This window comes from Trichomycterus rosablanca, chromosome 5, assembly GCF_030014385.1.
Source record: "Trichomycterus rosablanca isolate fTriRos1 chromosome 5, fTriRos1.hap1, whole genome shotgun sequence".
Taxonomy (NCBI): Eukaryota; Metazoa; Chordata; class Actinopteri; order Siluriformes; family Trichomycteridae; genus Trichomycterus; species Trichomycterus rosablanca.
This window is the reverse complement of record NC_085992.1, coordinates 30,778,224-30,804,667: the sequence shown is the minus strand read 5'-3', so window position 1 is coordinate 30,804,667 and position 26,444 is coordinate 30,778,224. Positions and strand designations below refer to the sequence as shown.

Sequence of the window (26,444 nt, the reverse complement as noted above, 5' to 3'; positions counted from 1 at the left end):
GACAATTGGTTTATGTTCCCTACACAGTGCACTAGATTGTATATCAGATCACAGATTTATGTTCCCTACATAGTGCACTAGATAGTGTATTAGATAACGCATTCATGTTCACTACATAGTGCACTAGAAAGTATAACTAGATGATGACATAGTGCACCAGATAGTGTATTACATAATTAATTATGTTCCCTACATTACATTTACATTTTCTGCATTTAGCAGATGCTCTTATCCAGAGCGACTTACAGAAGTGCTTCCATAGTAAACATTTCATTTCTCAAGTTTTAGTAAACAGTCGAAGAACACAAATCTGCTGAAACCTGTTAGAACCAAAGTGTGTTTTTTTTTTGGAAATGGAAAAATGGAAGAAACATTTTAGTAAATAACTACAAGTCAGTTTAAGTGCTTAGTAAAAAGGTGGGTTTTTAATTGTTTTTTAAAGCCAGCAAGAGACTCAGATGTTCGGACAGACAGAGGAAGTTCATTCCACCACTTGGGTGCTAGAACAGAGAAGAGCCTTGATGCTTGTCTTCCTTTAGTCCTGGGTGGAGGCTCAAGTCGAGCGAGCCTAGTGGCTCGGAGGTTGCGTTGTACAGAGCGGGGTTTGATTAGATCGCGAAGGTAGCTACATAGTGCACTCAATTGTATATCAGATAACGGATTTATGTTCCCTACTTAGTGCACTAGACAGTATATTAGACAATTGATTTATGTTCCCTACACAGTGCGCAAGATTGTATATCAGATAACGGATTTAATACGCGATCGGGGAAAAAAGTCTGTGTCGCCTGCGTGCGTGTGTGTGTGTGCGAGCTCTTGGCAGCTCGTTCTAGATTCCGGGAGATTTTATCTGACTTGCGGGCATCAGGGAGCCGCTATGCATATGTGGGAGACTCCCGGAACTTCCGGGAAACTTGGGATGTCTGCCACTGCCATACTGTACTGAAGTACCTAAAGGCTAAATTTGGTTATTCATCTTGACAAGGGACCAAGCGTAGAGAAATAGTCTGTGTAAGTGCTGTAAGAAACACTGCCAGTGGTTGAGTGGTTCAACAGAATTGCTGGAAACTGTAGTTTGTTTTGTTTGTTTTATTAGGATTTTAAGGTCATGTTTTACACTTTGGTTACACTCATGACAGAAACGGTAGTTACTCATTACATAAGGTTCATCAGTTCACAAGGTTACATTGAACACAGTGCTGGACAATTTAGAGTCTCCAATTCACCTCACTTGCATGTCTTTGGACTGTGGGAGGAAACCGGAGCACCCAGAGGAAACCCACGCTGACACGGGGAGAACATGCAAACTCCACACAGAAAGGACCCGGACCGCCCCACCTGGGGATCGAACCCAGGACCTTCTTGTTGTGAGGCGACAGTGCTACCCACCGAACCACCGTGCCGCCCCGGAAACTGGAGTGAAACAATACAAGTGGCACATTTGTGGCACCCAACTGCCATAGATTTTTATTGTCATGAAAAACTTTAAAAAAAAGAAGAAACGGCACGGTTTATATTATAAGCGCTTTATATTTGTATAGCGCTTATACAATAGACATTGTATTAAAGCAACTTTACAGAATCCAGAACTGAAAAACCAAAACTCCCCTGTTGAGCAAGTCAAGGGCAACAATGGCAAGGAAAAACTCTGAAAAGTACTAGGAGGAAACCTTAAGAGGAACCATACTCAAAAGGGACTTGAAGGGTCATTTAAATTCATTAGAACAATCCAGCAATACAAAATTATTTCTAAGTTATATCAAGTGGAAAGCATTTGGAATTTGATTAGAGTGCATCATATTTTAGTCCAGTATGTGGTAAAGTCTAATAGTGAGTTCTGGACATTGTGGCAAGAAAAAAATTCCTTTAAAATTGCTAGGAGGAAACCTTAAGAGGAACCAGACTCAAAAGGGACCTGAAGGGTAATTTAAATTAATTAGAACAATCCATCAATACAAAATGATTTCTAAGTTATATCAAGTGGAAAGCATTTGGAATTTGATTAGAGTGCATCATATTTTAGTCCAGTATGTGGTAAAGTCTTATAGTGAGTTCTGGACATTGTAGTGCAGACATGGCAGGTTCCCATCATCTATAGCAGAAATGACATTGTTGGCATGATAGCCTTAAACTTGCAGGCTTCAAGCTCAGGTGGGTAAAAATGTTCACACCAGAATTCAGAAACAGACTTTTTATAGAACATTGAGCCTGTGCTCACAATCAGTGATCCAATTCCAAAGGTGGACTACGTGGGCTGTCTATTATAAGATGAGTAAATTGTTTGCAGAAAGAGATGCACATGGCCAGCACCATCAGATAGGTAGTTAAAAATATGCTTGATTGTTCTAATCGAGTTCTACTTGATTGTTCTAGGGCCAGCTGTAGCCTAGTGGTTAAGGTACTGGACCAGAGGGTCGCTGGTTCAAGCCCCACCAATACCAGGTTGCTGCTGTTGGGCCCTTGAGCAAAGCCCTTAACCCTTAATTGCTCAGACTGTAACTGTAATGTAAGTCGCTTTGGATAAAGGCGTTTGCTGAAAATGTTAATGTTCTGCTCTATTCTTAAAATCTCTAATGAGAGCAAACATGTACCCTGCCATCCATATTATCTTTAAAACTGGAAAAAACTGGACCAGTTGACCTTCATTCTGACCTTTTATTGCTCCAGATCCAGTGTCTGCATACCCATTGTAGGTGTGTTTGACAGTGGACATGAGCACTTGTCCAATACCATTGCCTTCTCCACATTTGACAGCTGTTGTCCCACAGTGTGGAATCATTCTTACGACTACCCTGTAAGATAAACAAAAAATTTTTTGGTGCATTGGTGCAAAAGGCATCTCTTTTATTGCTATCTTAGCAATAGCTTTCCAACAGCCACTTGCTTTGTCAAACCTGCAGCTTGAAGCCTTCTCTGCGACCAGTGTTAAAATGTGCTTAAAGCTGCCTATCACACAAGCTGCTGATTCTCAGAAACTTGTGGTTTTGGGGCCACAAAAACTCTTCCTGTCTTTTGATGGTGTAGGAAACAGTACACACCTTGGTTCACATTTTTTCTATAGTAAAGAACTATACTTACTGGCTTCTGTTTTTTTGTCAAATTCATTTTCTTTCCATTACATTGTTTTAAAACAGACAAGGGGTTTTGTACGTAATTATTAACAAGTAATTCACAAAATTCAGGAGACCTGTATAAATAATTAGCATTTTCCTTTAAAGTTTAATTGACTTTCAGTGCTTTTTTCAGTTTTTAAAGGCCTTTTTAACCTATTGCAGATTTTTTGTATTGTATCTCTCTACTTTAACTGTTTACCTATGTATGTTTTTAGTAATTTTCACTGTATTTAATACTATAATAACTGCTTACATATTTATAAAGGCTTAAATAGCGTCACCAGAAAACTTTTGGGATAAACTGGAATAATAGTGTCTGGCATAAACATGCACTTAAATTCCAAATGAAGGAAACAATACTGACCTTGTCGGCTCATAATGGTTTTATCCATCACATATCTCAATGACCAAAAGGGGGCGCCTTCAGTTCTAATACTGTCCAGTGGGCTGTCAGTTTAAAGATTAAGGATGCACGATTCATCACTTGTAATTGTGGTTTACTGAAAGTTCCACTTTGGAAAACACTTATAATTTCCATGTACTTTATTATTATAGGATTTCATTTTAATTAAGTTTGTTTTTTGACACATTGCTTTAAAAGTAGCTTTGTACGGTAACTACCAATGTGATTTGTGACAGAACTGTCTATCATTTCAAAAAGAACTTTTTTCACACAAGATTGCAAATAATTTGTCTTTACCCATCTACTGTACATTAATATTGTGAAAAGATTGAAAGAATCCAGAAAAAAACCCTTGAATGTCATTGCATAAGAACCCATCATGCTATTTTGATAAATATAGCCCATTGGGATAACTTTGCAATGCACCTTCTGTATGTGTGAACCCAGCCTGGAATTTAACCCTCCTGAACTCAAACAATGCAACAAATAAAAATATTTAAAAAACCCAAATAACCAAGTTACTGTACCCCATCTTACACAAAGTAACAGTACTTCAATCACATGAAGCAAGCAAACTGGTGTAGTATAAAAAGCAATATTATACAGAATATTGTATAGGGTGGCATGGTGGCTCAGTGGGTAGCACTGTCGCCTCACAGCAAGAAGGTCCTGGGTTTGATCCCCAGGCGGGGCGGTCCTGGTCCTTTCTATGCGGAGTTTGCATGTTCTCCCCCGTGTCTGCGTGGATTTCCTCTGGGAGCTCCGGTTTCCTCCCACAGTCCAAAAGCATGCGACCCTAATGGGATAAGTGGTTAAGAAAGTGAGTGAGTAAGAATATTGTATATTATGAATATTGTATATTATGAATGATATAATATTATATTGTAATAAAAACCCTGAGATTAAGTCACAGAAAAAATGACAGAAACAGAAAAAAACTGAGCAAAATGTGAAAGTAAAACTACATAATAAAACTGACAATACACAGGAACCAGTAGACATGTGTGACATATGAGAGTGCAACTTCCTTTTTCCACTGTACATGTGTCATTCAAGCGTAGGACACAAAAGCTGCTGCTTAGTGCAGTCATTTTTAGATTTAACACTGGATAAGCATCAAGCCACAACCAGCAGCAATGGAGCCCAACACCATTAGAGAGGGATACCTGGTGAAAAAGGTACAAGTGTATTTTTTACTAAACTGTGTTCAATTATTGAATAACTGAATTAGCCACAATCAGTTTAATGTTCTTCAGACATGCATTATGTTTGTTTGGTTTGATTTGCTAAAGCTATAGTTAAAGAATAACTTTTGACAGTAGGAGCAGCATGAATGCTTGGTTGAAAGACCATTTCTCCAATACACACATACTGTTAATGTTCGACAGCAGTAACTTCCTTACTTCCAGAAAACATTGGTCACAAATGAAAGCTCATGGATTGCAATTCACAGCATTACTAAGGTCAATAAAAGTACATCCACAAAAACAACAGCAAAAGAACACTTTTATCAGTCAGTCTTAAAAAATCTATATCATGACCTTCACAAAGCTGGAATTAACAAGAAAACTACCAAGAAATTTGTGTTAAGAGCATAAAAGCTGGACCATTCAGCAATGGAAAAAGTAATATCAGTCCATTTTGTGGTCCTTAACTCATTATGTCTGCTGCCAGCTATTGAGTACAGCTTGACAATGGGCAGAACTGGGTGAAAATTAGTTTGGTTGTTTGATTTGCTGAAAAATATTAAGCAAATTTAACAATGCCAGCTATAATATACTCTTAATGACATTCCAATATTTCACAATGATAATGCATTTATACTTACTGTTAAAATTATTCAAGACAAGGTTTGTCAAACAGGATAAAGTCAAACATCTTTTACTGCCATGGTGAAAGTTGACTTTAAAGCAGATCTACAGCTTAACATTTCTTTCTAAAAAATATTGTTTAACATTCCACCACAAATTGTTCAGTATTTATATGAAAGTATTGTTGAGAGTGGGCTGTTCTGGAGGCTACGAGTGGCCCTGCTCATTAAATCGCTGAATTAAATACAAAGTCAATTTCTGGGAAAGCTGGAACATAGTTGTATTTTGTAGATATACATAACTTCAGAATTTGATGCCTGGAATACACTCAAAAATGTTGACTGTAAATCTAAAAACAGTCCACATTCCACTGTCATTTGGTCCATCTGAGGTGGTAAGGACTTGGCAGCTTTTTTGGAATGTAGACTTGTTGTGTGGTTTTCTCTTTATGCAATAGAGTTTTCGGTTGGCTGCATTTCTTGATGCAGCTGTGGACTGTGTTAGGTGACTTACTTTTTCCAAAGGGCAGCACGGTGGCTTGGTGGGTAGCACTGTTGCTTCACAGCAAGAAGATTCTGCATTCTTCACTAGAGTCTTTTCACAACATTACGTACAGCAGATGATGAAAGACTTAAAAAATTGCAATGTTCATTAAGAAATTTTCTTTTTAAAATGATTAACAGTTGTGATGTTCTTTCACCCATCTTTACTTGCTAAGACTGAGCCTACATTGGATCCATCTTTTATACCCAGTCATGTTACCCTCACCTGTTACCAATTCACCTGTGTATCAGCAAAATGTTTCAATATGGTGTAACATGAATATTTGTCCCAATGTTTTATTTTTGTTCAAAGACAACTAAATAACAATATAAGTACCTACTGTAAATAGAAACTACCATTGCATTTAATATTGTCTCTTTTTGTGTTCTTCATTGGTATAGTTCCCTATTGTTATTTCTCCATTTTTAATACTTCACTGCAAACGTTTCGGTTTTGTAAATATTTTGATACTGCTTGTTTTTTCACTAATGTTTTTGTTAATATTACTTTTAGGGCACTGTGTTGAATTCATGGAAGGTGGTGTGGGTGGTGTTAGCAGACGATGGAATAGAGTTTTACAAAAAGAAGACAGACAGCAGTCCAAAGGGAATGATTCCATTAAAAGATGCTGTATTGACCAATTCATGCCAAGACTTCAGCAAAAGAACGGTGATGCAATCTACACACACGTGAATGATATTAACACAGGCTCACAGTTGGATACTGGTATTGATATTTGTGCTCTTTCTCTTTAACAGTTAGTGTTCAAGGTGAGCTTAGTCAAAAAGAAGCAGGACCATTACTTTCAAGCAACTCACCTGGAGGAGAGGGAGGCATGGCTCAAAGACATCAAGAGAGCTATTACATGTCTGCAGGGAGGCAAGAAATTTGCCAGGAAGTCTACAAGGAGGTCTATACGGCTGCCTGAGAAGGTTAATCTAAGGTATGATCTAAAAGTTCTATAAATCAAGGACTTGGTTGAATATAGAAAGCTAAAGTTTAATTATATATCATTTAATGTTATTGCTGGAGGATGTTAGTCTGGGCTCTGGGTTGTTTTAAACAAATTTTAATTTTTTAACAATTTTGATTTATATCACACAACAAATAAAATTCAATAGTATTATTTATTTTATTTATTTAATTACTAATAAAGGGAGCGTTAGTTTGTTTAATTTAAAACCATCACACATTAACTGTTTCCTATTAGCAAAAATATTTTATTATATCATCTGACTTGATGTTACTTAAAAATTATATTTCTACTTAAATGTAGCACAGCACTTCTTCAAAATGCAAGAGGTGGATCCTGAATTTTTTAAAAGTTTGAGTAATCAAAGTGATAGAGCATAAATTAGTAGTAATTGTGGCATATCAAACGTGTTAACGTTTGGTGACCGCACTAAGTCAGTAATTAGTAACCACATTTTATAGGTGTCATAGCTTGCAAAAACTTTTTGACTGTTTTAAGAATTTTACTTACTATCAAAATGCTTCTAGTTCTGAAATGTTCAATTAAGTAGCATAACAAAGTATAACAGTTTAGAAATGTGCAATTTGTCTTGAGTATTGATGCATGTTACATTTTAAAAATAATGACTAAAATTGTAAGACAAATGAGAACTGAAAGAAGCTTTAGAGAAGTGAATGTGTGGGTTTTATCATTGGTCACCTAACATGGTTGCACTCAGAGTAACTAAAATGAGCATGCTTAGAAACATAAAAAACATTTATTCAATACTGCCAATATCAAAACCTTAAAGAAATCATTTTTCTTTAGTTGTAAGGATAGTAAGGTGTTATGTTTTATTGAATAAACTACATACACAAATGAGTAGACATAGGTGGTATCTTTATGCAGCATTTGCTTACAGACTAAAGTTAAATGTATACCTTAATGAGTAGCTTAGTGGGTGAACTTTCAACTGTGATGTACAACCCGAAAAAAAAAAAGGACATTATGAAAAATGCAAAAACAAAACTTTGGCCTTTATTTCATTGCAGGCAGTATGAACCCAAAATATCTAAAGTTTTGTCTGGTCAATTTCATTTCATTTGTTAATATACATCCATTCCTGCATGACAAAGGACCACAATCAACACTGCAATACTTTTAAAAATATTTAAATGTTCGGATTTCAATCTCAGCTGTGCTACAGGCCAGTTGGGTGTCTAAACAGACATGATTGGAAGATCTGCAGTGGATAGAAAAACTAAAAACGAAAAAATTCAGAAATGTAACAAAAATATACAAAGTTACATGTTTTTAAAATGTATTGTTTCAAATGTGTGTGTCATTAGCAACAAAAGAGTGTAAGTAAATGTGCACTGATCTGAAACTCAGATACAATTGTGTTATGCAGCAAGTGCGTGAGATTTAAAGTATGTGAGTAAGTCCATATCTGAAAGGCAGTAAAACACCAAATAGTGGTTTTGTGGCCTCTTTAAAGTTGTGGTATGAACCCCAAATACTTTTTACACTGCACTGCAGATGACCTCTCTAACAAAAGCCCATAAATAAGCATGTGATGGTCTATTCATGTTTAGTGATTACACAATACTTGCTGTGTGTTCTCTTAAAGTGAGCTGTATGTTTTGATGAAGGACCAAGACACAGGGGTTAAAGAGATGAAGTTGGAAAAGGAGAAGAAGCTCTACAGCCACTGCTTTACTGGTATGATTCATTAGTAAACACTAGTTTTGTCATACCATTTGTTATTTTTAGGTTAGATATGGTGGGTTGGGTTATGATGGGTTAGCTATTTTTAGGAATTGGAAAAATAATTGATACTTCCTGTTCCTTCCAGTGACTTCATCTGTGGAAAAAGGCATGATGCCACCACATACATTATTTTACATTCTTATTCTGAACTGTAGTCAACAAACCTAACCCTTTAGGTCAAAATTACATGGTACTAGGAGTTACCATGATAAGCTCTACAAACGACAGTTTCTATTAAAACTGTAATTAACAGGAGAAATAAACTAACAAAGTGGTAAACATACTTTTGTCCCAACTTTGAGCGTAATATAGGCATCAAATTCTAAATCAAATGAGATGACTCAATTTCACCAGTGTGTAGATTATGGTCAATTCATTGCAAATTATTGCTTTAGCATAAAGTCATTATATTAAATTATAACAGTTTTGCTATGCTGTTCGGCCTGTTTCTCCTATTGTTTGTTTCTCATGGCAGGTGACACAGTGATTGACTGGCTTATTTCTCAGGGGAAGGTAAAGAACCGGCAAGAGGGTATAATACTGGCCTCAGGGCTACTGAGTGAGGGATTTTTGCAACCCGCTGGAGACTTATCAAAAAATGCCTCAGAGGGAATTGCAGAATCGACTTTCCTGGACCAGCCAGATGCTCTTTACTACTTTGTAAGTGAACTAACTGTAAAGTACAGTTACTGGTAATGTAGTATATATTCACTTTAAGTCAAAATGATCAATGTCAAAGTAGATCTTACTGGCAAGTAATCCAACTACCATCTTAGCAACACATCCAGGCAGATATTTCTTTAAGACCAGAATACTTATTATATTATTGCCTTTATTTTTTAATGGCATTGCTGGGTGTCCAATATCTAGTCACTTACAATTTACATGTACTTAAGAAAATACATATAGTATATTATATAAGTAGGTGGTCGGATGGGGCATTAGCCCATCATCACAGGGATCCAGGGTTTTACAAAATAGCCCAACTTTTCCAAAAATAGGGATTGTAGGTAAATGAGGGAAAAGTAGTTAGACCCTCTGATAAACTCAGTTTAAAATTCTTCAAAAATACGTTTGTCAGGAAAAAGAAGCACCTTTCATTTGATAAAGTTTCTATTTTATATATTTTATAAGGTTCAAGAGAATTAACAATCTCAAATGCTTGTTTTTATTGTATTTTACAAAATGTCCCAACTTTTCCCGACATGTGAATTGTAGTTTGTTTGTTTTCTTTACATATCGTTGTTTATGCTTAAAGTACAAAGTCTATAGACATTGTGTGTACATTTAAAGTGGGTTTATGTACTAAAAGTATTTAAAATAATACAAAATGGGTTAAAAACCTAAACACATTATTTAGGTGAACCTAATTGAATTTTATTTCACAATACTGCCCTCATCTCTTAAATTTTTTATTGCTTTTTAAAGCTTTTTTGACGTTTTGCAGAGAGAAAAAAACCAATAGAAACAGATCACACACAAAAGGGGTTAAGACATTTTTTGTCTCTTATTCATTTTACTCATAAACATAAACAAAGAGACTGCAATTGGGCAATTGAGTCTTGAACTTTGCGCTGAAAGATTTCTGCTGATTGTAACACTTGTCTTCCAGCTGCACACTTTAAACAGGAAAAGAAACCATCTAACATCTTAATTTGGAACATGCGAAAGGCCATTTTTGCAACATAATGTTGCTTGATTTAACACATTTTGTTAACAAAATATGGAGAAATTCAGGTATTCAGTATTTTTACAGAAATATTACTACACTAAATCTAAGTGTGTGTAACATTTTAGGGCTAGGACAAGACACACACGCAGAGACGTTTTAACTAGGTTTAATAATAAAGACAAGACAGAATAATAAAGACAAGATAAACTAACATCAGACCTATGCTAAATGCTAACTAAGCTAAACACACAATGCTAATGCTAATCTCTAAGCTAAATGCTAATCTAAACATACATGAACTAAGCTAAAGCTAAACATGAATCCTAAACCAAACACAAATAAGAGAAACAGAACCAAGACTAAACAAGAACAAGACTGAGACAAACAGAACATGGACTGACTAACAGGAGCAAGAACTGACTAACAAGAGTAAACAAAACAGAACCGAACTGAACCCACAGAGTCACAGGCAAAAGCAAACAAGGACCAACCAGAGTAGACATTCAAAATAGTCTCCAACAAATGTTCCCCAGCTTCTTCCTTATATCCACAGAACATTAGCCCTCAACAAGGTTTAGCTGTGGCTAATTAGCCGGGGACCAATCACAGTGATGGGGCGTTATCTTGCCCCTAAAAACAAACCTCTCCAACATTTGCTCCTGGAGAGAGGGGCGTAGCACGTAAACATGAGGCTGGATTCATGACAGTGTGACATATCAAAGAAAGATTTATGTAACATTATTGAACATAAAGCCTCTTGCTTGTGGCTTAGACTACAGGCTGACACAAAAGTAAAATGACAATACATATCTTCCTTACACAAATTTAAAAACAATAATCTAACAATACTTTAAGTCGCTTTATGTTTAAAGAACAAAACAAGTTGTATATTTTTAAAAACACATGGAATAAAAAAAGCAAACTATTTTATAGGGGCAAAGAAATATAAGAACTAAGCACTGTAACTGTATAAGACATTTTACGCATCATCTCAGTAGAACTCTATAACCTGTCTTATCTACAGCTTATGTATTAGATGATCAGGAGAAATGTCTATTATTGTGAGGGTCACTATCCAGTAATGAGTTGTAATGTGGAATAAGGCTAGCAGCATCAACAGCATCATTTAACACAACCCACACATGGACACACACTATTTCAACTGCTACCTTCAGGCAAACGATTAAGGACAATAAGAACACGCACAAACAGGTTAAGGAACAGCTTCTTTTCCAGAGCTGTGGCCTCCATCACACCCCTTCCCATCCAGACAGTGAACACACCATATAAAAATTTTGCTGATACTTCCACCAGACCTGTTGTATGTGTACTGGGCCATTCATGCATGAAAAGTGTAAACTGCCATTTTAAATGTCAAAGAGACAACATTGATTATCTTTATGCAGGCTGATAGTGGCTTCTTCTGTGAAGGCTATTCCAGTGACGAGGATGTGGTCATGAAGGAAGAGTTTAGAGGAGCCATAGTGCGACAGGGCTGTCTGGTAAAACAAGTAAGTGGCTTACCTCTTGGATATTCTTATAGATATTAAAACAATCTGTAGAGAAAACCAGTAGTGAATGTTTCTGACTGGTATTGGCTACTTTGTTAAGGTTTTAATTAACATTCCTGTACAGGAGAAATACCCAAGCACAAAAGGGAAGTCGAACTTCCACCTGGCTTACAGATTAACCTGCTGCCTCTTGGCAACATAAAATAGGTCAACCATACGACACATTTAATATGTTTTTATTAAAATATATTTGATGTATTTTGCATTCACTGTTAGTTCTTAGGGCGGCACGGTGGCTCGGTGGGTAGCACTATTGCCTCACAGCAAGAAGGTCCTGGGTTAGATCCCCAGGCGGGGCGGTTCTGGTCCTTTCTGTGCGGAGTTTGCATGTTCTCCCCGTGTCTGTGTGGGTTTCCTCCGGGAGCTCCGGTTTCCTCCCACAGTCCAAAAACATGCAGTCAGGTTAATTGGAGACACTGAATTGCCCTATAGGTGAATGGGTGTGTGTATATGTGTGTCTGCTCTGAGATGGACTGGCGCCCCATCCAAGGTGTTACTGTGTGCCTTTGCGGCCATTGAAAAGCTGGGATAGGCTCCAGCACCCCCCCTCGACCCTAATTGGATGAGCGGTTAAGACAGTGAGTGAGTGAAGTGAGAGACGGTTAGTTATTTGTTTAAGGCTTTATTTCTGATTATTAAAAGTTGACCAAGTTGCTGTTTATTGGCTTTGAACATGGTTTTTCAATTAATTTTTCAATTAAACCATGATACCAGGCATTTTTTTAAGCTTTGGAATACCAAAAACATTTTTAACAATATACTACTATGTACATTGTTTTATATTTGTAAAATTTGATGGCATGATTAAATTTTTTAGATGTATATTGATACATCAAGCAATGCCAACTTATTTTAATACTACTAGCTAGATCTGTAGATTTAGATCTTTTTTAAAAAGTCTTTTTTCTCCATAAGGGCCACAGGCGAAAAAACTGGAAGGTGAGGAAATTCATCCTGAGGGATAATCCTGCATATCTCCACTATTATGATCCAACTAGGGTAAGCAAGGTTCAGTCAGTAGATAAATATGTAATTTCTAAACTCATTGTAACACTGCGTTAACCTTATTTCATAAGGGTGAGGAGGATCCTCTTGGCTCAATTCACTTGCGTGGATCTGTTGTGACAGCAGTGGATTATGTACCTGATGGTAAGAGACCAACCTATATGACTTGTCATTAGTCATTGATTATTACAACATGATGAAATAAAATAGCAGTTTTGATGGGAAGATGTTGCAATATATGATGAATCACTGACAGTGACGCATATGTGTGAAATGTACATGTGTAAACAAAAATGAAGACAAAAGCATTAACTGAGTTTAATTGTTGTAGCTAAGAAGAACGAAGTGAATGGAAATCTTTTTGAGATCATCACTTCAGATGAGACACACTACTACATGCAGGCAGCTACAGATGAGGAACGTAATGACTGGATCAAAGCCATTCAAGCAGTGGCAAAGTCTGGAAAATGAATGCTTTAACATTACTGGAAAGACAAAGACAACCCTGATGAAATATTTTGCTTTTATAGTTATTTTTTCACTGTTGACAAGAATATTTAATTGTTTTGAAACAATAAGGATATGAGGCTTCAGAATGTTTGAACTTAATGTATTTTATCCATACTACAGTGCTTTGAAAAATTATTTCTCATTCTGTATTTGCATGTTACATTGAAATATTTTAGAACATAAAACTGATGTGATCATATCAAAAGAAAACTTTACTCTTGTTTGTAAAACATAATATAATTTCTTTAAAGAACAAAATTATTTAACATCTTATAACCATTAGCATCTTTGTTATTGTGGTTATTGTCATTCTTTGCTTAATACAACCCCAAATCAGAAAAAGTTGGGACAGCATGGAAAATGCAAATAATAAACATAATAAAAGAGTTTCTCACATTTACTTTGACTTTTATTTGATTGCAGACAGGATGAACCTGAGATATTTCATGTTTTATCTTCTCAACTATTTCATGTATTAAACATCCATTCCTGCATTTCACGCCTGCAACACATTCCAAAAAAAGTTGGGACAGTAAAGCATTTACCACTTTGTAATGTTGGCATTCCTTTTCACCACATTTCGAAGACATTTTGGCACTGAGGATACGATTTAGTGTTTCAGCTTTTGTTTTGTCCCATTCTTCCTGCAAACACGTCTTAAGATGTGCAACAGTACGGGGTCGTCATTGTCGCATTTTTCTTTTTAAAATTCTCTATAGGGGACAGGTCAGGACCGAGGGCAGGCCAGTCCAGTACCCATACCCTCTTCTTCTGCAGCCATGCCTTTGTAATGTGTGCAGCATGTGGTTTTGCATTGTCTTGTTGAAAAATGCATGAACGTCCCTGGAAAAGATGACGCCTTGAAGGCAGCATATGTTGCTCTAAGATTTCAATGTACTTTTCTGCATTAATCACAGAAGTGTTAATGACTTTTGCCAAGGGCACTGACACAGCCTCATACCATGACAGACCCTGGCTTTTGGACTTGTTGCTGATAACAGTCTGGATGGTCTTTTTCATCTTTGGTCCAGAGCACATGGCGTCCATTTTCAAAAAAAGACCTGAAATGCTGATTCATCTGACCACAATACACGTTTCCACTGTGTGATGGTCCATCCCAGATGCCTCCGAGCCCAGAGAAGTTGACGCCACTTCTGGACATGGTTAACATAAGGCTTCTTTTTTGCACAGTAAAGTTTTAAGTGGCATTTGTGGATGTAACTCCGTACTGTAGTGCTTGACAAAGGTTTGCCAAAGAAATCCTTCACCCATGTGGTTATATCAGCTATTGTTGAGTGGCGGTTCTTGATGCAGTGCTGTTCATTCAGATGCATTCAGCTTCAGCTTGCGCCTTTGGCCTTTACGCACTGGAATTCTTCCCGATTCCTTAAAACGCTTAATGATATTATGCACTGAGGAAGAAATATGCAAATTCCGTCCAATCGTTCATTTCAATAATTTTCTCACACATCTGTTGACAAACTGGAGATCCTCTGATCATCTTTGCTCATCAAAGACTCAGCCTTTCCTGGATGCTGCTTTTGTACCAAACCATGATTACAATCACCTGTTGACATCACCTGTTTGGAATCACATCATTATTTAGTTTTTTCACCTCATTACTAACCCTAAATTGCCCCTGTCCCAACTTTTTTTGGAATGTGTTGCAGGCCAGAAATGCAGGAATGAAGGTTTATTAATAAATGAAATGAAGTTGAGCAGATAACACATGAAATATCTCAGGTTCATCCTGTCTGCAATCAAATAAAAGTCAAAGTAAATGTAAGGAACACTGCATTTTTATTTTATTTGCATTTTCCACACTGTCCCAACTTTTTCTGATTTGGGGTTGTAATTAACAACTTGTTGCACTACATACTAAAACCAATTACAGCAACATAATGCTTTTTAAATGTAGTCTTTTTTTAGTACTTTGGAAGGGACTTAACACACTCTAATTTAACTCCTTAAAAGCAAACACACACAAACTAGTTTTTCAGTAGAATCTCCTGGTTTAAAGTCTCCATTTGTCTGACTGAGCCACTCCAAAACTGTCTTTAGTATTTTAGATGTAGACTTGCTTTGGTTATAAATCACTGTTCTGCAATTAACCTATAATTCCTGAGTAGATTCACATCTGTTTTAGGTTTTTAGAGCTGGTCTAACAATAACATGGCATAACATGTTGAGATAAAAACAGTGTGACTAAAATGTAATTGCAGAGACACAGAGGTTTCTGTTTGCATGTTCAAATACAAAACTTTTTTCGTAATTACATAGATGCTGTAGACATACAGAGTGTAATTTGCACAATTCTTTACTCCATTGTTTAAAAGCAAATACACCTCTTTCAAATGAGACCAAACTTTTACATCATAAACACTGTTGAAAACACAGCACTTAGATATATTCTAATATACTCTTTTTTAAAGCTTGTGCTGTACCATTACCTGTATACACTAAAGTTTGTGCATAAATATTTTGCAAATCACAATCTTTCTAATAATTGGTTGTTTGCCAACACTGCTTATTATCACAAAGGATATTTAGAAATAAAAGTATGCTAGTTGTTTATACTGTGTACAAATGTGTTATATAATGATTATATGTCAAATTTAAATATAATTTCACATAAAATGTATAATTAGTCCTAAACACACATGAAAATCAACAGCATTTTAACTGGCTGAGAGGTCAAAAGTTAAACCTATAAATGGAGTGAAAGGACATATGACATGTTAATCATGTATTTAAAAGAAATGTGTCATCAACAACACAGAGGACTTCACAAGTGGAAACTGTTGAAAGAATCTTCACAGTCCAGCCACTTCCTGTTTTTGTTGGCAATTTTATCACTTCCTTTCTGTCAAAATTTTTGCAGTATTTGGTTAGACTTACATACAAAGCATCAGACATAAGGCAAGAATGCATCCGGCTGCTGCCCATGTTTCGAAGGGGATATTGGTTAGCTTCAATCTCCTCGGTCAGGGCAGGGTTCGGCATAGACAGAGAGGAAGCATAATGCAAATTGAACAATTGGATGCGATAGGGGGAGAAAAAGGGAAAAAACAAACAAACAAACAAACAAAAAAACTTTAGGGTGTTGATTTAAGGGAGAGGCATTCTTGCATGGCAAACCCATGCCAATGTAATATTTGCTTGACTATGGAGAGTGAGAACTGTGTTGTCTTCCAGCTTCTAATTCAAGCATGACCATTTTGTGGTGTTTCTTAGAATACCTTTGGCCATCAGGACAAGTTCTGTTTGTAAACAGCTAGTTAAAAAAAAACATTTTAGGTTCTTGAGTACTTTCCATATTAATGTTAATAAAAAACTATAATGTCAAAAATCTACAGACATCCCATCTAATTCTTGAGTTTACATGTTTCATGCACTTTTATTGCTAATTAGTTTAAGGTGTATAAAATGAGTTATATAAAATCATTTATTTCAAGTTTGTGGTTACAGTTTGGGAAAAGCCATATCTTTTTCCAGCATGTGCCCAAGGTCCATGGTATGTTGTAGCCTAGCAGTTAAGGTACTGGACTAGTAATCAGAAGGTTGCTGGTTCAAGCCCCACCACTGCCAGGTTGCTGCTGTTGGGCCCTTGAGTAAGGCTTGAGTAATACTTTTCAAAACATCTAATTCAGACAGACAGACAGACAGACAGACAGACAGACAGACAGACAGACAGACAGACAGACAGACAGACAGACAGACAGACAGACAGACAGACAGACAGACAGACAGACAGACAGACAGACAGACAGACAGACAGACAGACAGACAGACAGACAGACAGACAGACAGACAGACAGACAGACAGACAGTCAAGTTACAACAGCTCAAGGTACATCAGAAAAGATGAGTAAAGGCTCAAGGTACATTAACAATATGTACTTTCTAATAATGCTTGAAGATTGTTCAGTCTGGTTATTTATATAGTTGGTATACACTAAGGGAACCGTGAGGAATGTGCTGAACACAATCATCAGGTTTTCTTCAAGAAACTTTTGCAACAGTACTTTGTAGACCTGAATGTTTCTTTTTGGCAACAACCAAAAAGTTATAACCATCTGTTGAAAAGGACCAGAAGGTCTGAGGTCTGTGGTTGACTTGGCTTTGAGTTCCCTCTGCTGGGCAAAAGATCACAATCAAAACCTTTAATCACATTACAGTACTAGTTGTACAAGGAATTTCACTTATAGCAGTCGTCAGCATATTTTATATCCAATGAAATTAATATATAAAAATGTATATTATATTTTAGCATTGAATAGAGACAAAACTGACAGCACACTATCAAACGTCAAGGGCAGTTGTAGCCTAGTGGTTAAGGTACTGGATTAGTAAGCAGAGAATCGCTGGTTCAAACCCCACCACTGTCAGGTTACAACTGTTGGGCCCTTAAGCAAGGCCCTCAACCCTCAATTGCTTAGACTGTAAGTCGTTTTGGATAAAAGCGTCTGCTAAGTGCCGAAAATGTAAGTAAAAGAGTGTGCCATTGCGATATGAATGTAAGTGTAGACTTTTAAATATGTACTTTATAATAATGTGAGATCCTAATGCGTGGCCACGACTCAGTAGGAAGTGGGAACGAGATATGCAAAGAACAGACTAACAGAAATTGAAGTGAAGCTAAGCTATAGTTTAAAGTAGGGGTGAATGTATACACATTTACACCAAACACACCACACCAAACTTTGTGACCAGATAAACTGATTCATCCTTGTGAATTTGTGTACCTGGATTATTGAGCATGTGTCAAGAGATATACACATTTACAACATTCAGTAGTTAGAATTGATAATCCGAATTGATTTACAGTTGTAACCACATGCAATCCAAGCTACTAAGGATTAACTGCCTTGCTCAAGGCCCAACAGTGGCAACCTGGCAGTGTTGGGGCTTATGATTACTAGTCTAGCACCTCAATGACTGAGCTACCACTAGCCATAAAGTCATCACACATATCAAGAACCAAATCAGGAATACCCTGGACCCTGGACAGGGCACCAATCCATCGCAGGGCTTTGGTCACAAGCACACACACACACACTTAGCCAATCATGTCAGTGAAGACGCCCAGCTGGCCATTAGCACTTCTAGGATTCAAGCCAGGGTCTCAGCAGTGTTAGGTTACTGTAATAGTTCGCTGCACCACCTCAGTGCCTTCATTTACACCATGTATTCAGTCCATGTGTTTGTGCAGTGATTCTAAGTAAAACACTTGACACATGATAAGATTGCCTAGGCAAATTTATAATTTTCATTTAGGATATAAAGAAATTAGGACCTAAAAGTAAATTAAGGTCTTAGTATTAGTAGTAAAAACTCAACTGTCAGCCAGAGGGCTCCCTTGCCCAAGTTTGGCTGTCTTTCTGATTAATAAAACATCTAACATTCACTGTGACACTAATTGTCGTTTGAACTCCAATCAGAGCAAATGAGTAAATTGTCATTTAGTACTGCCAAGCTAATTCTAGGTTGCGAAAAAACAATGTTACAAAACAACATCCGTCCTCTTGTTTTAAATGCTCAATCCATTCCAATCCAAACCAAGCTGATCAATCACCAAGTTGAACACACTTTGTTGTTAAGTGTAATAGAGATATAAAAGACAAAGGAAAATAGGCAGAGGTCTCTTTTATCTTTCCACTAATACCAGTATAATAATAATGTAATTGAGCAAAGGGAGCCAAAGTTTGGATCGTCTACTTTGATTTGATTTTACACTAATTAATTCCCTAAAGGCCCTACAAAGGAAAGTGTTATCTATGAGAGGCCGTGTAGGCCATAATTCTAAGTTGAATTCTCTCACACACACCATCATACTCTCACACACACACCATCATACTCTCACACACACACCATCATACTCTCACACACACACCATCATACTCTCACACACACACACCATCATACTCTCACACACACACCATCATACTCTCACACACACACCATCATACTCTCACACACACACCATCATACTCTCTCACACACACCATCATACTCTCACACACACACCATCATACTCTCATACATGGTTTACTATACTCTTTCACATATACTACTATACCCTCTTACAACTATAATCACACTTTCTTTTATTTACTATTATACTCTCATACACACAGCACTATTCTCTCTTGCACATATACAGTGTATCACAAAAGTGAGTACACCCCTCACATTTCTGCAAATATTTCATTATATCTTTTCATGGGACAACACTATAGAACTAAAACTTGGATATAACTTAGAGTAGTCAGTGTACAACTTGTATAGCAGTGTAGATTTACTGTCTTCTGAAAATAACTCAACACACAGCCATTAATGTCTAAATGGCTGGCAACATAAGTGAGTACACCCCACAGTGAACATGTCCAAATTGTGCCCAAAGTGTCAATATTTTGTGTGACCACCATTATTATCCAGCACTGCCTTAACCCTCCTGGGCATGGAATTCACCAGAGCTGCACAGGTTGCTACTGGAATCCTCTTCCACTCCTCCATGATGACATCACGGAGCTGGTGGATGTTAGACACCTTGAACTCCTCCACCTTCCACTTGAGGATGCGCCACAGGTGCTCAATTGGGTTTAGTCCATCACCTTTACCTTCAGCTTCCTCAGCAAGGCAGTTGTCATCTTGGAGGTTGTGTTTGGGGTCGTTATCCTGTTGGAAAACTGCCATGAGGCCCAGTTTTCGAAGGGAGGGGATCATGCTCTGTTTCAGAATGTCACAGTACATGTTGGAATTCATGTTTCCCTCAATGAACTGCAGCTCCCCAGTGCCAGCAACACTCATGCAGCCCAAGACCATGATGCTACCACCACCATGCTTGACTGTAGGCAAGATACAGTTGTCTTGGTACTTCTCACCAGGGCGCCGCCACACATGCTGGACACCATCTGAGCCAAACAAGTTTATCTTGGTCTCGTCAGACCACAGGGCATTCCAGTAATCCATGTTCTTGGACTGCTTGTCTTCAGCAAACTGTTTGCGGGCTTTCTTGTGCGTCAGCTTCCTTCTGGGATGACGACCATGCAGACCGAGTTGATGCAGTGTGCGGCGTATGGTCTGAGCACTGACAGGCTGACCTCCCACGTCTTCAACCTCTGCAGCAATGCTGGCAGCACTCATGTGTCTATTTTTTAAGCCAACCTCTGGATATGACGCCGAACACGTGGACTCAACTTCTTTGGTCGACCCTGGCGAAGCCTGTTCCGAGTGGAACCTGTCCTGGAAAACCGCTGTATGACCTTGGCCACCATGCTGTAGCTCAGTTTCAGGGTGTTAGCAATCTTCTTATAGCCCAGGCCATCTTTGTGGAGAGCAACAATTCTATTTCTCACATCCTCAGAGAGTTCTTTGCCATGAGGTGCCATGTTGAATATCCAGTGGCCAGTATGAGAGAATTGTACCCAAAACACCAAATTTAACAGCCCTGCTCCCCATTTACACCTGGGACCTTGACACATGACACCAGGGAGGGACAACGACACATTTGGGCACAATTTGGACATGTTCACTGTGGGGTGTACTCACTTATGTTGCCAGCTATTTAGACATTAATGGCTGTGTGTTGAGTTATTTTCAGAAGACAGTAAATCTACACTGCTATACAAGTTGTACACTGACTACTCTAAGTTATATCCAAGTTTCATGTCTATAGTGTTGTCCCATGAAAAGATATAATGAAATATTTGCAGAAATGTGAGGGGTGTACTCACTTTTGTGATACACTGTAACTATAGCTATGTAAAACAAAGATCTACTGTATGTGTAAGAGAATATTATTATATGTAAGCGTAATAAATAGTGTATGTGAATGCAAATAATCATGTTTATGGAACAGAATGATAGTGAATGTAAGACAGAATGATAGTGCATGTGAATAAGAATAGTTGTATGTGTGAGAGAGTTTGATGGTGTGTGTGTGAGAGTATGATGGTGTGTGTGAGAGAGTATGATAGTGTGTGTGAGAGAGTATGATGGTGTGTGTGAGAGAGTATGATAGTGTGTGTGAGAGAGTATGATGGTGTGTGTGAGAGAATTCAACTTAGAATTATGGCCTACACGGCCTCTCATAGTTATCGCTTAGTCAGCTCATCTAGAATGATTTTTAATTAACTTGATAACATCAAATCTGTTATATGAAATTGAATGTGTGGCAGGGCTATTCAAAAAACCCTTTAGGGCTTTTAGCACTGTGGAAATCTGTCTAATGATCCTTCTTAAAACCTTGTATAACTCCTTCCTTTTGGTGCTGCTCATTATTAAGTGTAAAAGCTCTGAACATGACAGTGTTAGGTCAGTCACTGTGTATGCTGAGTGTTAGTGAGCAGAAAGAACGAACCATTTGCACTGTTACAGTTCACTTAAGCATTCTGTCCATCTCTTAGAGCCTTACTGCTGAGATCAGGCTAAAACTGTTCTGGCACACCTTTGTTCTCTGGGAAATACAGTACTGATGCATGATGGATACTCAGGGTATATAATGACATGGCTTTTTCACTTCAAAGGTAGAGTAGAGTTTTAAAAATACAAGAAATGTTGGCATAATGTGTTTTAAAGGCACATATGGCTACATGAAATGTGGATAGTAATGGTCAATGTGATTTTTTTTTCTTCTGTTTTGTTTGACCATCCAACTGTTTGTACGAAGGCTACTAGAGTCATTTATAAAATATTATGTGTAATTAATTGGCTTCATCACCTACATAAAAAATTAAATAATAATCTTCAGCTTAAATTAATCTTACTCTGACTTTCAAAATGAACTTTTAATTACATCTTAACCCTTAAACAGGCAGGAGTGGAAGACAGTTGTAAAAAATAATTTAATGTTAGTGCTTATACCTTCTTTGCACCTAAGTAAAACATTTCCCCCAAAAAAATTAATATGTTGTGTATTTCAGATTTTAAAAGATGAAAGTGCACTGACTAAGGATACTAAACATACATAAGTATACATTAAGGTATGATCCAACTTAAAAGGAAATGTAAATTTAGTACTTTCATCTCAAAGTATGTATCAGATACCGCTATGGATCCAAACCCCCTGGGGTGTCAGCTTGAGTATAAGCTTGGTGATGTTTATATGTGAGAGCAGGAAGGGGTTAGACAGCTTTATAGGATGGCCAAAGCAACCTACATATATGTGATTTATACTTCTTAAATTGCTGTTTCCTTAGATTGGGAATCACCTGATGTTGCTGCTCTTACTGATTTACTGGTGAGTAGACAACCTGGGCGAGAAAACTGAGCTTCCTGTCTGTGTCAATAAGCAAATTGCACACAGGCACAGAGAGTTATTGGTGCTTATATATGTAATCCTTCAACTGAAATAGCTAATTTGCTGTGGGGGAGAAGCTTGAGTTGGGGGATGAATCTGAGAGCCATATCATCTGTAGCTATGCACCAGGCAGAGTAACTTTTGATGGTAAGGAGTTTCCAGACAAAGAGCGATCACAACTCCACCCATGGGGAACTAGAACTGTTGGTTGCAGCCCAGTTCTTAAAAACTTCTGGTTTGAGTTTTTCATGACAAGGTATTGTGATCATCGTTGTTTGTTTTCAATGTCTTATGTAAATTTGTTTGTATGATTGTTCCTCAAGAGGCTTTGCCTTTTGCCAGGCCTACTAAACATCAGACTTGAAAGAGTCAGAGAAGATGCAGAACAAAGTCCTTGGGAAATATGGTCATGGTACAAGAAACGATAGACACTGGTATATTTCTGTGCTTAACATAACTTGGTTATCACCAACACACTGTTCTGCCTACACAACAGGCACAGATACCCGGAGGAGTCCAAATCAAGAGACCAGAACTCTACATCCTAATCAGTCAGCAGTGAAAATAATGCACGCCTATGCTTTAGTGCAGATTGTGACTCTGTTCACAGTATACAGATGCAAAAGAAAGCAAATCAGGAAAATCAGGAGAATACTGAGAAATGAGCAACAATACCAAGTGGAGATTACCAACAGACAGACTGTGGCAGCAGATGAAGGATGTATACAGAAGAATTGTATAGGATTGGATAGGAAATAGGATTTGGATTTATAACAGCATGTGTGAATTTTAGGTGGATATGTGCAATTGACGTATTTTAAATAAGAAAAAGCAAAATTGGTTGAATATTTTTTTCTCTCACTATAAAGTGTCCTTTTTGGACACAATCTGGAACAAGACAATATAGTTTACATTTAATTGCATTGCCAATGCAAAATAAGATGTGTGGCCATGAGAGAAATCTCATGGTCAGTGCATGGAGGCATGAAAATCATATCTACCCTATAGCGAGATTAGAAGACTTTTTTATGGATGTAGCACCAAGAATTGATATTTGGTAAAAAATATAAAAGCTTAGTCTGATCTCTAAATTCAAATGCTACTGCAATTTTTAAACTTCTACTTAATTAGCTGCTGACAGCCTCAACATTGAAACACAGACCATTTGCAAATAGCAAACATCCCAAGAGCTACTCAAAGCTTATACTTGGCAAGCTTTATGTTGCCTGCTGTAATGGTTTAGTGCCCCTGCTAAATGACCCAAATCAATCTCTCAAAACATTTGAAAACAAAGCCTGTTGACTTATGGAAACCAGCACAAAATGGTACTTCTTAATCATAAACGATGTAGTTTCCCTTCATTCTCCCAGATCAAAACAAATCATTTAATAAGATCTGCCTTCCAAAAAAGGTCTGCTGATGAGTGAAGCTGAGGTCAGCAGAGACACAAATACAAACACCACTAATTCAACTGATGTGCTATAAAACCCTCCCCTCTTAATTGATTTACTTAATTGATTTACTTAATTTGGATGGATTATGTTGACAATTTTATTGTCTGTGAGAAACTGTATTTTTAAGAGTGGTGTGAGCTGAGATCAGAAAAACCATCAGCATTTGAATACTTGTCATTTTTAAGCTGAGAAGAAAATACAACCATCCAGATTATTTGTTGGGTCGTTATAACACAATCTAAGAATTTTAAAAATGATTTCTGCTTTATGTTGTTGTACAGTTTACTCTATATTGTAAAGGCTTTTTTACATGTTGGTTTATAAATATACCACGGGCTGGACCAATAATGAATAGGTGTTAGCTACCATTTTTCCCCAGAAATGTTTTAATCCTAAGAGTTTTTTGACTTTGACTTCCTCAGAACATTATTCTGTGTAAATATATAAACTTTGATTAAACTTACGTCATTACACTTTACAAGTTTGAGGTTGCATTTGCCAGTATTTTCAGTTTGACCTGTGCTGTCTTGCCATTTATGATGTGTTCACATGGATGTTGATGACATCTATATAAAAAAACACATTAATGTGCCTTGCTGGTGGTTGTGGGTGGGTTTTATTTTTCAAGCGTCAAACCATATATACACAATAAATATTAAGACTTATGTAACACTGATGTGAAAACACTGATGGTTGTGTTGTGTACTAACTTGTCATGTATTATAATGTAGTTTGGGACACAGTCACAGATGCTTGTAATATAACTACATCTAATCTAACTACACTGGATATGAGAACTCAAATAATAAAGGGTATCTTGTGCAAAGGACATTTTTCTTTAATTTTTTAACTGGATTTGGACAGCTAAAAGCTGATTTAAGTGTATAATTGCTGCATGGTTGTGTTGTGTTTCATTAAAAGTTTTTTAATGGACATCAGAGTACTGTATAATTTTGATTCATCATTGATCTATGAAGTCTATGAAATGCAGCCTTACACTTAATACTTGAACCATGACTCCATGTTTCTTTTAACAAGGTGATGCCAGACCTCAGTGTGACTTAATAAACTCATAGTGCTTTGTACTTCTGGCCTGCTGGTAGTCCATTTGTCTCCTATTGAAAATGTATGATACATAAAGTGAAACCAGACAAAGGTAAACCCAGACCATATCAAGCAAGAATGGACAAAAAAAATCCAATTGCAAAAGTGCAACAATTAGTGAAGCTCAGTTCCCAAACAATTTCAAAGTTTCATTAATAGAAAAGGTGATGGAACACAGTGCTAAACATGGCTCTGTTACAACTTTCTTGAGTGTGTTGCAGGCATCAGATTCTAAATGTGTTTATATTTACAAACTAAATGAAGTTGACTCAGTGGGTAGCACTGTTGCCTCAGCAAGAAGGTCCTGGGAAGGTTTGATTCGATTTGTCTGGGTCCTTTTTGTGTGGAGTTTGCATGTTCTTCCTGTGTCTGTGTGGGTTTTCTCCGGGAAGCTCCAGTTTCCGACCCTCAGTCCAAAGACATGCAGTCAGGTTAATTGGTGCTACTAAAATCAACTTTGGTGTGTGTGTGTGTGTGTGTGTGTGAAGGTGTGTATGTGTGTGTGGCAACCTGTCCAGGGTGTTTTTTACCTTTCGCCCACTGAATCTGACCCACTGTGACCCTAAATAGAATAAAGCAGTGGTAAAACAATTAATGAATGAATAAATGATTAAATGAATGATCAGTGAAACACTGAAAAACTTTTCTTTCTACTTTTGTCTGTTCAATAAAGATAAAAAAACAAGAAATTACAGATTGTTCTTTTTATTGCATTTTACAAAATGACCCATCTTTTCTGGAAATGAGGTTTGTAATAAAATCAACATGTACAGCTGTGCTTGTAATTAAATTTAGTCTCTACTTTTTATTTGGTGTTTCTGTTTTTATAACTGCAACCTTAGATTTAAAGGGCTGTATTAAGTCTTCCATTGCCCTTTTGAAATGTGAAACTGCAACCTGAGCATAGCATATTGTTATTAAGTAAACATACTAAAAAGGTTATGTTTATGTGAATAAATTGGTTAATAAACATGGTCACACATTCAGAGATGTGGACAAAATGGTTATGTCAGTTTTACAAGCCTTGGGCTGAAGGCAGTGTCAGTAAATCGAGATCTTTATAACATCCCTGTATAACTCTCCTCGTTGGTCATCACATTCCCGTCTGCATCCTGTCTCATCCTAACCTGCTGTATATCCCTCTAAGCTCTGTTCCTTTGTCTGGCTATTCGATACAAGTCCTTCTGACCTTTCTTAGTGTTCATCTTTTTATATAGCTTGCAATATGCCTTTAC

General features: G+C 37.2%; 2 protein-coding genes across 2 annotated transcripts in view; one reads left to right on the top strand and one right to left on the bottom strand.

Annotated features, from left to right (window-relative positions):
• ppp3r1a (protein phosphatase 3, regulatory subunit B, alpha a) overlaps nucleotides 1-2,779 on the bottom strand; it is a 34,435-nt gene extending 31,656 nt beyond the window's left edge. The window contains exon 1 of the mRNA XM_062996354.1: nucleotides 2,685-2,779. Within this exon, the coding sequence (XP_062852424.1) occupies nucleotides 2,685-2,779 (95 nt within the window). The remainder of the gene's footprint in view (nucleotides 1-2,684) is intronic.
• A 1,803-nt stretch (nucleotides 2,780-4,582) lies between these two features.
• On the top strand, nucleotides 4,583-13,589 carry plek (pleckstrin). The gene is made up of 9 exons (XM_062995047.1): nucleotides 4,583-4,694; nucleotides 6,384-6,539; nucleotides 6,629-6,813; nucleotides 8,453-8,544; nucleotides 9,068-9,252; nucleotides 11,671-11,775; nucleotides 12,751-12,834; nucleotides 12,912-12,984; nucleotides 13,172-13,589. The coding sequence occupies exons 1-9, from the start codon at nucleotides 4,653-4,655 to the stop codon at nucleotides 13,309-13,311; spliced, it is 1,062 nt and encodes a 353-aa protein (XP_062851117.1). The 5' UTR covers nucleotides 4,583-4,652; the 3' UTR covers nucleotides 13,312-13,589.
• Nucleotides 13,590-26,444: the final 12,855 nt, after the last annotated feature.